This window comes from Ceratotherium simum, chromosome 21 (genome assembly GCF_057802395.1).
Source record: "Ceratotherium simum simum isolate JZ-2026a chromosome 21, ASM5780239v1, whole genome shotgun sequence".
NCBI lineage: Eukaryota > Metazoa > Chordata > Mammalia > Perissodactyla > Rhinocerotidae > Ceratotherium > Ceratotherium simum.
The window spans coordinates 15,425,089-15,437,128 of NC_141920.1; the positions used below are offsets into that span (position 1 = coordinate 15,425,089).

The 12,040-nt window shown below is 54.7% G+C and overlaps 1 protein-coding gene across 1 annotated transcript; it reads right to left on the reverse strand.

The window, feature by feature from the left end:
• Positions 1-1,022: 1,022 nt before the first annotated feature.
• MMP9 (matrix metallopeptidase 9) lies at positions 1,023-8,387 on the reverse strand. The gene is made up of 13 exons (XM_004430318.3): positions 8,147-8,387; positions 7,427-7,659; positions 6,944-7,092; positions 6,519-6,647; positions 6,256-6,429; positions 5,851-6,024; positions 5,300-5,476; positions 5,021-5,176; positions 3,934-4,210; positions 3,671-3,810; positions 3,174-3,324; positions 2,978-3,081; positions 1,023-1,332 (listed from the first exon to the last, which is right to left on the reverse strand). The coding sequence occupies exons 1-13, from the start codon at positions 8,282-8,284 to the stop codon at positions 1,214-1,216; spliced, it is 2,121 nt and encodes a 706-aa protein (XP_004430375.1). The 5' UTR covers positions 8,285-8,387; the 3' UTR covers positions 1,023-1,213.
• Between the last annotated feature and the right edge of the window lie 3,653 nt (positions 8,388-12,040).

Consider the following 12,040-nt stretch of genomic DNA (forward strand, 5'->3'; position numbering starts at 1 on the left):
ATCCCTCACCAGCTATGAGACTCAGGTGAGCTGTGTAATTCTCTGTGCCTCATTTGTAAAATTGGGGGTGGGGTGGTGATGCCAATAGTAATAGTGCCTATAAGGTGAGAGTATTACATGTGTCATAGTGTTGTTTTAAGGATTAGCTGTGTTATCACACAGAAAGCACATGGAACAGTGCCTGGCCTATAGTCAGCACCGTACTGGGGTGCTGCTCTCATCGTGTATATAATCCATATTTTCTTTATCCACTGCTTCACCCCAGGGCACTTAGGTTGTGGCCAGTTGCTCACTGTACGAACAATGCTGCAATCAACATGCTTCTGTGTGTTGTTTTGTGCGCACACGTGTAAGGGTTAGAGAGCAGGCACATTTTTAGGTTTAATGTTTCCTGGTAAATTACCCTCTAAGAAGACAGTCCTCCTTGCAAGGAAGAAACTCTTGCTTATCCTTCCAGATTCAGTTCAAGGTCAGATGTCATCTTGGCTTGGAAATATTTCCTGACTTCAACAAGGACACCCAGAATTACACACACCATTATTCTAGAATAGAGGGTCACACCCTGCACACTCTCCACGTGTGATCCCACCCCCGCTGGCCACAGAATCACCCTTGTAACTGAGTTGGACTCTCTGGGGGCAGAGCCTGGAGTCTGCATTTTATGCAAGTTCTGAGGGCACTCGTTTGCACCCTAAAGTTTGAGGACCTCTGAGAGGTCCTTGAGAACAGAAACATAGTCCAATTCATCTCTCTACCCCCAGTGCTCAACACAGGGCCTGGCTCCATGTAGGGGCTCAATAAATGTTTGATGAATGACTAATAGGTTGGCCATTTCCTCAGCTGTAAAATAGGAATAATCACATTATACTTCCCTAACAGGAAGAATTGAATGTTAGTATTTATAAAGGGTTTAGAACACCACCTGGTACATAGTAAGCATTGTATCAGTTACATACATAACACATGAGTACACACATGCCTACCTGCATGCATACATACATAAATAAATCTGTTCCTCAATGTTAGAGAATTCAAGTTTATTAAAAACATTCCAACAAAAAGAGAAGCGGGAAGAGAGGGCTCAGCCCACCTCCCCTCCTCTTTGTCGTCCAGAACAGACCCACCAGTTTGTAACCGGCAAACTGGCTCCTTCTCCATCGGGATGGCCCCCCATGGGGACCCACACTGCAGTGCTGAAGCAGGATGGGGAGCCCTAGTCTTCGGGGCACTGCAGGAGGTCGAAGGTCACATAGCCCACTTGGTCCACCTGGTTCACCTCATCCCGGGAACTCACACGCCAGTAGTAGCTGTCCTGGCAGAAGTAAGCTTTCTCTGCAGGGGAGAGGCAGGTACAAGAGCGGTGATCCCAACCCTCCCACATACACATACAGAGACAGGAGCAAGATCTTTACAATCATCCCTCCTACCCTTTCTAGATCTTTCCAAGGTTTTCACATGACACCTCTGTCTCCCCCACAGAGATGGTGGAGGGCACAGACCTTGATGTCCAAAGCAGGGCACAGAGCCTGCCACACAGTAGGTGCCCAGAACAATTCATTCAACACTCATTCATTCATTCAACAAATCCATTCATTCGTTCAACAAATGTTCATCGTGCCAAGCACTGTGAAAAGCACTGGGGACACGGCAGACAAAAATGCAAGCAGGCTCTCAGTTCTTCTGGTGCTTACACTCTGACGGGGTGAAAGTGTAAATAAATGAGATTGGTTTTGACAACGTAAAAAGCTATGAGGGAAATAAAAGCAAGTAAGTGAACAGATAATGAGGGTCAGAGAAGGGCTCTTTGAAAAGGTGGCCTTAGTGCTGAGACCTGAAGGATGAGAGGGAGGCAGCTGGTGACAATCTGGGAGAAACCTCCCAGGCAGTGGGAACAACTGGCACAAAGGCCCCAAGCTAAGAGTGACCTTGATGTGTTCACAGAGCAGCCAGAAGGCCGGTGTGGGTGGAGCTGAGCAAAGAGATTGACAGGAGTAGTGGGAGGGCAGTAGGAGGGGCAGGGGCGGGGGCAGATCATGTTAGTTTCTTTGACCTTGGAAGGGGTGTGGAGTCACCCCCCAAAACCATTGCCCTCCACTCCTAAGCCCCTCTACTCACAGACAACCAGTGTGGGTTGGACTGGGGTGTTTGCAAAGGAGACGGGGAAAAGGGACTATTTTGGCGGTAGAATCAACAGATCTTGGATGTGAGCGGTGCGAAAGAGAAAGCAAGTATAACTCCATCTGTCATCCCCATTTTACAGATGGTCAAAGTGAGGCTCCGCGAGGAGCAGTCACTTGCCTAAAGACACACAGCTATGAATTGTCTTATTTATCACCATATCCTCAGCAGCAGCACAGTGCCTGGCACATTATAGGCACTTAATAAATAGTGTCTAATAAAGGAATGAGCCTCCAGGCAAACCACGTGTCCCATACTGTAGGGGAAAGAGCTTCCATCTGGGGAGACAGGAAATCTGGGCCTTAGTTCTGGTTGTGCCCTTGTATGAGCTGGGGAAGGTCCCTAACTCTATAGGGAACTTACCTGTGCAGGGACATTTGCCTCAACCTCCAGGGGCTTTTTCTTTTTTTTTTTTTTGTGAGGAAGATCAGCCCTGAGCTAACATCCGTGCTAATCCTCCTCTTTTTGCTGAGCAAGAACAGCTCTGAGCTAACATCTATTGCCAATCCTCCTCCTTTTTTTCCCCAAAGCCCCAGTAGATAGTTCCATGTCACAGTTGCACTTCCTTCTAGTTGCTGCACGTGGGACGCGGCCCCAGCATGGCCGGAGAAGCGGTCCGCCGGTGCGCGCCCAGGATCCGAACCGGGCCGCCAGCAGCAGAGCGCGCGCACCCAACCGCTAAGCCACGGGGTCGACCCCCAGGGGCTTTTTCTTTCTCGCTCAAAATTTGACCAATCACTAAGGCAGGGGAGGTGTCTCCGGGAGGGACCCGCCCCTGACTCCGGAATGCAGCCCTCACCTCGGTACTGGAAGATGTTGTGCGCGTTGAAGGGCACGCCGAGGAACATCTGGTCCACGCGGCTGGCGCTCCTGGGTTCCACGATCTGCGTCTTCACGTTGAACCTGCAGGAAGGCGGCGAGGAGGCAGGTGCTGAGCCGGCAGGCGGGCGAGCGGCGCCCGGGCTCCCCCTGCCGGCGGCCGCCGCGGCTCTCACCTCCAGAAGCGCTGCCCGGTGAACAGCAGCACATTACCCTCGCCGCGCGGGAGGGCCCCGGTGACTTGGGCCACCTGGGGGCCCAGGCCCAGCTTGTCCAGACGCCTCGGGCCTAGCACCGACTTGCCCGTGTACACCCACACTAGGCGGCCTGCAGGGGAAAAGGGTCACATGGGTCTGGGGGTAGGGAGGGGGCACACATTCTCCCTGAATGTCAAGAAGTTGAACCCAGCGAGGCCTTTCCGACCCCGGCATGCCAGCGGTCTGTGCCCAAGGAGCCCAGCCGCTGGGGACGATGGCGAGAGGGTGCGGCGAAGGGGGGACCTGAAATGCAGCCCCCACAAAATTGCATTCGCCGGGAGGGGGCGCCTTTTTCTAATCTGCGCAAGACGGTCCAGGGATTGTCCTCGGTCTCTTGGTCTTTCTAGATTGGTGAGGATGGCGGGGAGAGGTGGGGGACGCGGGGAGACGGGGGAGGGAGAAAGGAGGAAACTAACCAGAGAAGAAGAAAATCTTCTTGGTGAGTGGCTCCTGAAAGGCGGAATCCAGTTTGTGCGGCAGCGCAGGCCACGTGTCCCTGATACGGAAGGGGCCCTGCACCTGGCGTCCCTTGCCCTCAGAGAATCGCCAGTATCTCCTGGGAACGTGAAAAGGGAACAGCGGGGCACTGAACCTTGAACCAGAGGCCAGTGTGCGAGGAGGCACAGGCAGGTCCCTCCTCCAGACCCCCTCCCTCAACCGCGCCTCCCTGCCCCCTCACCCATCCTTGAAGAAATGCAGATGATCCCCGATCTCCGCAATGGCGTCGAAGATGTTCACGTTGCAGACGTCTTCCTCTGGACCCAAAGGCACTGTAGGGGCCGTGGGAGGGCCAGCACTGGGGGGCCCTGTGGGGCCAGCTGAAGGGGGGCCTGTGGGGGCAGCAGTGGGGCGCTCTGCAGGGCGAGTAGGGGGAGGCCCTGTGAGGCAGACTGTCGTCTGGGGTTCACGTGTGGTGGTGGTGGTTGGAGGCTGGGGCTCAGGTTCAGGGCGAGGACCTGAAAAGAGAGACGGTATGAGACACCCTATATGCCTGCATCTCTCTGTGCCCATGGAATATTGCTTCCCCAGACCTATCGATGAGCCCCTGGCACTCACTCTCCTCACTTTAGCTGTTGGAGCCTGACTTCCCCCACCCACAGGCAGGCTGCTTCTTTTCACAGATTCACCTTTCATCAAGCCATATTTATCCAATCCCTGGGCTGTGTCAGGCCCTGGCTGGGCCCTATGAACACAAGACAGGCAGGAAACACCCCACCACCACTCCCCCAGGCTGGTGGGAAAGAAGTGTTTTTTGAGCACTCAAACTGAGTGCTAAGAGCTGTGTAAACTCACATTAGCTTGCTGATCTTCAAAGAAAACCCTATGAATTAGATTCTTTAATATCCCCATTTTTCTACATGAGGAAATAATACTAATGATAATGACAAGTGATGATAATAAAAATATCAAACACATATATGGTGCTTACTATATGCCAGGCATTATTCTAACTCATCTAAACCTCCTAACAACCCTATAAGGCAGGTACTATTATTAGCCCCACTTTACAGATGAGGAAATTGAGGGGTGATGTAACATATCCAAGGTCCTCTAGCCAGGAAGTAGTTGGACTGGCTTTTGAACCCATGTCTGTTTCTCTAGAGTCTGGGCTCTTTATCACCATTTCCAATCACTGACCGGACATCTATCTGGCTCTCCCCCAGATGGATGTTGAGGTCCCAACTTTCCCTGCTCCCTATTCTCCTGTACTAAGTCAGGGTTCCATCCTTCTCTCTCCTCCCTTCATTCCTGCCCCACAACCTCACCATAGAGATGCTGGATGCCCTTCACATCATCCTTATGCAGGGGGGGCTGCTCGGTGAAGCTGTACATGGGGTACATGAGCGCCTCTGGCACGGATGAGTGATCTAAACCCAGTGCGTGGCCGAACTCGTGCGCTGCCACAAGGAACAGGCTGTATCCTGGAGGAAAGAGGGAGCCTGAGACATGAGCCCTGGGCCGAGCTCCCAGCCTCTGCCATCCCTCCACCCCCCCGCACTGCCCTGCCGAGGCCCCCAGGTCCGGAACCTCAGAACCCTGCCCACCTTGGTCCGGACAGAAGCCCCACTTCTTGTCGCTGTCAAAGTTTGAGGTGGTGGCGCACCAGAGGCGCCCATCACTGCGGCCTTCTCTGGTACAGGCCGAGTACTCCTTGCCCAGGAAGATGAAGGGGAAGACGCACATCTCCCCCGCCGAGTTGCCCCCGCTCACTGTGGAGTCAACTGGAGAGACCCAGGGCCTTGGGTGAGCCAGGTGGGGGGATCCAAAAAGGAGCTACAGAATCTTGGTGGCTATTTCTAAAGCCTAGGGGGTGTTGTGGGGCACAGCTAAGGCCAGGCTAGGCTGGTGGGTGGGCCCTGGGGACTGGAGTTCAAGGAAGAGGCAGCAGGCTTGGCTAAAAGGCCAAGCCACTGTGGATGGAGTGGCTGCAATTAGAAACCGGGGGGAGGGATTGTGGTGACGGTGGACAGAGTCATGGTGGTCCTGCGGACCAATGAGGAGAGGAGAGACAAACTGATGGGTGGAGGAGCCACATTTTGGGGACCAGTGTGGAATTAGGGGGCGAGGCTGAATCTGGTAGGCGGGGCAGAGGTACCTCGGGTTGGGCAGAAGCCATAGAGCTTGTCCTGGTCATAGTTGGCAGTGGTGGCGCACCAGCGGTAGCCATCGGATCTGCCGGCGGTGGTGCAGGTGGAGTAGGAGCGACCCTCGAAGGTGAAGGGAAACACACAGGGCTTGCCGCCCGCATTCCCGTCCTGGGTGTAGAGTCCTGGGGAGGCCCACAGGGTTACCCCAAGGTTCCATGAGCTTATGGACCCACAGACCACCTGTGTCCTCCATCCCCCCTCTCCTCATTACACAGATGAGAAAACTAAGCCCAGAGAACAAGAGTGACCCGAAAGCCACACAGCACTAGTGGCAGACCTGGGATTAAAACCTAGGGTTCTGGACCCTCCGGGGTAGCGGGCGCCCCCTCCCCTCGCCGCGACCCCGCACTCACTCTCGCTGGGGCAGAAGCCAAACCGGCGGTCGGTGTCATAGTCGGCCGTGGTGCTGCACCAGAGCATACCGTCGGAGCGGCCGTCCGCGGTGCAAGAGGAGTAGGAGCGGCCCTCGAAGGTGAAGGGGAAGTGGCAGGCGGCGCCATCTGCGTTTCCGAAGTACGTGGGAACCACTGCAGGAAGAGAGGGATCGGGGTCAGGGCGGCTGGCGACGGGTGTGAGAAGAGAAGGGAATGGGGGCCGAGGCGGCTCAGGATCTCACCCGCGCCCTTGCCCAGAGACCACAACTCTTCATCGTCGAAGTGGGCGTCTCCCTGAATGCCGGGGCCGGGAGGAAAGGCGTGTGCCAGGAGCCCGTCCTTCCCGTCGAAGGGATACCCGTCTCCGTGCTCTGAAGACGCAGGTGGAGAAAAAGAGTTAGCCGAGCACAGGCGCGGAGACTGTCCGCTGCCCGAGGGCGCTGGACTGAATGCGGGCTGAAACCCCGCGCGCAGCAGCTGTTCAAGCCTTGCGTCCCCGCGCTGTGCCGCGTCGGGCTGGAGGGGGCGCCACAGGGCGGGCGGCGGCCAGGGCTGCGGGGACAGGCAAGAGAAAGCCGGGTCCAGTGTCCCCCCTACTCTCTCCTTGGTCCTCCCTCCCCTGTCCCGGTGCTAGACCCTCCTGGCTTTCCCCTCCTCGCGTTCTCACCCCTGACGCCAAACTGGATGACGATGTCGGCCGGCGGGCCGTAAACGCGGGTGAAGGTGAGCGGCGTCACCTCGCTCCACACGGCGAAGGCGCGGGCAAAGGCGTCGTCGATCACGTCGCGCGGCAAGTCTTCCGAGTAGTTTTGGATCCTGTTGGGGAAAGGCAGGAGGATAGAGGTCAGAAGTGAGAGGCGGGAACCGGGGCAGCAGCGACATCCCACGTCTCAGCGACTTCGGCATACACCACACTCCCTGCGCTCCCCGTTTTCATCTAGAAAGCGCTTGCAGACGCGTTTTTCTCTTTGGACGCTCAGAACGGCCCTGGCAGGAGGATTCAGATTGCACGGCCGGTTTCCCCGAAAGGGAAACGGAGGCTCAGAGGTGGAGCCGCTTGCTCCCGGCTGCACCTTTAGTGAAGCCACGGGGATGGGTCTAAAACAGGACGTTCACCGCCTGCCCGCCCCCGCGGGGCCCAGCCGCGCACCAGTACGTGATGTCCTGGTGGTGCCACTTGAGGTCGCCCTCAAAGGTCTGGAATTGGCCCACGTCTGGGACGCCGCAGCGCGGGGCACGCATGGCCTCCAGGGTGATGCTGTCCAGCTGGCCAGTCTCTGGCAGGGCCAGGCGCTTCTGGAGCTGCCGCAGCGCCCGGTCCAGGGGCAGATTATCGTCACTCATCTCGGCAACACGAGTGTAGCCATAGCGGTACAGATATTCCTGTGGATGGAGGGGCAGAGACATGCCAGAGCCCTGACTCCCTTTCTCTGCCCTGCTGGGCACAGGGACTAGCAACAAGACAGTGTACCCAGGACTTGGTCCCCTGGATGCCATTGCTTGTGCCCACGCAAGAATCTTCCCTCCCTGTAGACATCCTCTGCCCCTTCCCACCCTTGGATGCCCCTGGCCATGCCTACCTCAAGGCCCCCTAGAGTTTACCCCTGTTCACCCCAGCGATGCCCACTCCAGAATCCTCCAGTGCCCCCCCAATTTCCCATTGCCCACCTAGGAAACTCTCATTAGCCCATTCCTGGCCGTCACTGCCCAGAGCCTCCACAGGTCCCCCAGTGCCTGATTCTGGACGCCTCTGTTCTCCAGACGTGCCCATCACCCCCAACATGCCCCAAAATGTCTCCTCTGAGGCCCCGTGCCCTCCCTGGGACTCCTGGCCAGCCCTCCCCAACTCTAGACTGGGGTGTTTGCCTACCTCTGCCAGCTGCCTGTCGGTGAGGTTGGGTCGCAGGTCTCCTGGGAAGACCACCACGGTGGGCTGGTGCCGTCTGGGGGCAGCAGAGCAGCAGCCCAGTGCCAGGAGCGCCAGGACCAGGGACTGCCAGGGGCTCATGGTGAGAGTAGCAGTGTCTGGCTGCAGCTGCCCTTGTGGGGGCTTTAAGAGGTGCTATTAACTGAATCAGTGACCCCGCCCCTCCCTGCCAGGCGGGAGCTGACTCAGGGGATGGGGTGTGTGTGTTGGGCAGCCCCAGCATGAGAAGGCAAGGAAAGGGCTTACACCACCCCACCTCTTCCCACTGCCCACAGTCCCCATTGCCAAGTCAGGCAGGACCCCAGACCCACAGGAAACCACAAGCCCATAGGGGAAGGGTTGGATTTTGCAAACTGCAGAGCTTGTGAGAACTGTATGAAAGGGAGGAAGGGAGACGAGGCTGGAGGACTCCCTGAGCCCTGCATCTGGAGCCCCTTGGTGGTCAGCCTAAGGGAAGGTGATGGAAGACTCCCTGAGGCCTCTTTCTGAACCTAGTGATCCCCCTTCCTGGTCAGACCCCCTCCGTGGACCCCTCCCCACACTCACAGGCTCTGTCCTCATGTCTCCCCCTGGAAACCTTCCTTGACTCAGCTTCCTCTCCCCGCTCCACCTGGGGGCAGAAGGAGTGAGCTCTGCAAGACAGGAATTGGGGAATTCCACCAGGGCAGCCCCCTGTCTTGTAAGGGATGAATCCTTCAGGACAGCAAAGGGGGGAGTTTGTGGCATCTGGAAGCCAGCAGACATGGCATCACTCTCTTCCTTGAGGGCCTCAGGCAAATGTTCTCACCACTCTGAATTTGTTTCCTCAGCTGTAAAAAAAAGGGTCCTTTGTCCCTAAACTGATGTGAGGATAAAATGAGATCAAACACAGAAAATACTACAGTGTATGTTGCAAGTCCTCAATAGATGGCTGTGATTGCTTTTAATTATCGGAGCCAAGACCATGATTCCAACGTGGAATCTGGAGACCAGGGTCTTAGGCTCTAAATTGCTGTGTGACCTAGAGTAAATGCCTTCCCCACTCTGGACTTTGGACTCTTCAACTGCAAAATGGCAGGGAGGAAATAATCTCTGAGAGCCGTTCCGGTTCTTCTGCCCTGCTCCACCCAGCACAAGCTCCAGCCCCAACTACCACCACTCACGCCAATAACCAGCAGCCTCCCTCCATCCCCTCTTCCCAGCCAACCAGTGTGGAGCAGGACTACTGTTGCCTTCTTGGAGGCATTATTTGGGAAGGACAACAATAGCAATTCAACAAGCTGTATGTAAAGGGCTTACGAGGTGCCAGACACTTTATATGCTTATCTAATAAGCAAGTCTGTAACAGTTCTGGTTTTCAGTTCCAGCTCTGCCATTTTCCAGCTCTGTGACCTTGGGCAAGTCATCTCATCTCTGAAATGTAATATGCATTTTTTAAGATTTACTGTATTGATTACTCTGATAAGTTCCCTATAGGAATCTCAGTTCATTCTCACCACCATCTGTGAGGTAGATTTAACAAGTACCCCTCCCATTTTCAGAGGAGGAAACTGAGGCTCAGAGCAGTTAAGGAACTTGCCTATGATCACACAGCAAGTTAATACACAAAACTAGGATTCAAGCCTAGGGCTGCCTGGTTCTTAAGCTTTTCATGCATCTTACCATTTACAGGGAACTGAGATGACCAGGGGCTGGAGGGGAGCGGGGGAATGGGATGGGGAAGGGGAGATTTAAAATCTGGACCCTTCTCCCCTGATCCCCAGCACCCACTGAAGATCAGAGAGGAGGTGCAAGCCTTAGGGGAATCAGAGACTAGGACAGGGAATCCAGGGAAACTATATTCCAGACTTGAGAGTGTAGGGTCATAGAGCAATATGATTTTAGAGATGGAAACAGAGACCCTCCAATCCAAGGGATCTTCATCTGGTGGCAGACATGGGCTTTAGGAGAATCCACGAACCACCTCCAACTTGCCATCAATTGTACAAAATAGGTCATATCTATGTAGATATGTCACATTTCTCAAATTTAGCAATATTGACATTTGGGGCCGGATAATCCTTTGTTTTGGGGGGCTGTCCTGTGCATTGTAGGATGTTTAGTAGCATCCTCAGCCTCTACCCCATACCAGTAGCACCTCCCCCTGCCAGTTGTGACAACCAGAAATGTTGCCAAACATTGCCAAATGTCACCTTGGCGGGTGGGAGGGGCAAAATTGCCCCCAGTTGAGAACCACTGATATATGTTGATTTTTCTATGTAAAGGGTCCAAAACTTCTATCATGTACTCAAACCATTGATGATGACCCTCAAACCTTTAAAGATCATTTACCCAACAAACATTCATTGAGTTTTTATGGGCCAGGCATTGTGCTAAGAATTGGTAATATACAGTGACCAAGATAGCCTTTGTCCCCGTGTTCATGGAGCTAAGAGTCCAGTGGGGAAGAAATTGAATGAGTAATTAATTACCAGAGAGACAAACATCACAAGAGAGAAGTGTACTTATCTACTCCAATTATTCCCATCATGCAGATGAGGAAACTGAGGCCCAGAGTGGAGAATTTAGCTCTCTTAGGTCACAGAGCAAGCCAGGGACAGAGTGTGGGGCAATCAGGAGTGGTAGCTAAGAGCCTGCACCCTGGAGCCAAGCTTCCTAAGTTTAAATTGCAGCTCTGGCACCAACTTGCTGTGTGATCTGAGCAATTGACATATCCTGTCAGTGCCTCAGTTTCCCGATCTGTAAACTCGGGCTCTTAACAGTGCTTACCTCATGGGTTTGTAAGGGTCAAATGAGTTAACAGATATAAAGTGCCCAGCACATGGTAATAAGTGCTTGCTGCCACTCTAATTATGATTGCCTCCAGGCTAGCTGGCTGTTTTTACCAACTGGGGAGCAGGGAGAGAGCACCCCGCCAGGAACCCCAGACGTTGATTCCTGGAGTCAATCCAAGCAAGAACCCTCCTTCCTCACCCCCTCCCAACTTCCTCCTTTATGCCTTGGATCCCCACCCCCATCAAGGGGAACTTGGGGAGAACTCGGCTTTCAACACAGCAATGGCAGGAAGTGGTTCTGGTTACCACATCCCCTTCCCCACTTCCCCCAGCCCCTCCTTCCAATGCCACAACTGTTTGGCCAAGGCCCTGGGAGAGGAGGCAGAGACAGGATATACCCCCAGGTGGGTACCCCCAGCCCTGACTGGAGTCATAGCTTGGACTCCAAGCCCCTCACCTGGTGGAGGCCCCATCAGGATGGGGAGGGGGCGATCCTGGAGCCTTGAGTCACCAGCTGGATGACACAGCCCTGCAGGCTGCTATTAGTAACTGCAGGCCCCCAGACCAGGGTCAGCCTCACGAGATGAGGAATCCCTCCCCCTCTCTAGGATGGGGGAACTCCAAGCCTGTTTCTCCCAAACCTACCAGAGAGGGGAGGGGCAGCCAGGCCTGAGAGGCCATGGCAGGATGTGAGGAAGACACTCATGTCTGGGATGAAGCAGAAAGGTGTGTATACTGCAAGACATTGCCCCAGAGGAGAGCATCACTCACGTACCCGCCACCCGCCCCCAAACACACCTACCATCCCTAGCCCCAGGGTGGTAGCAATTCCCATGCTGACTCTTAAGAGGCCCTAATAGTAATAATAATGTCATGCCTCCCACTTATCTGTATTGAGCTCCTTCAACAAGAAGCCATAGGGCATTGACTTTGCAATCAGACCCGCTTGGTTCAAATTCCAGCTTCTACTACGTCTGGCTGTGTGACCACAGACAGTCACTTTGCCTCTCTATGCCTCCATTTCCTCATCTGTAAAATGGAAAAGAGAACAATCCTCACTTCAAAGGATTGTGGGGGGCTTAAG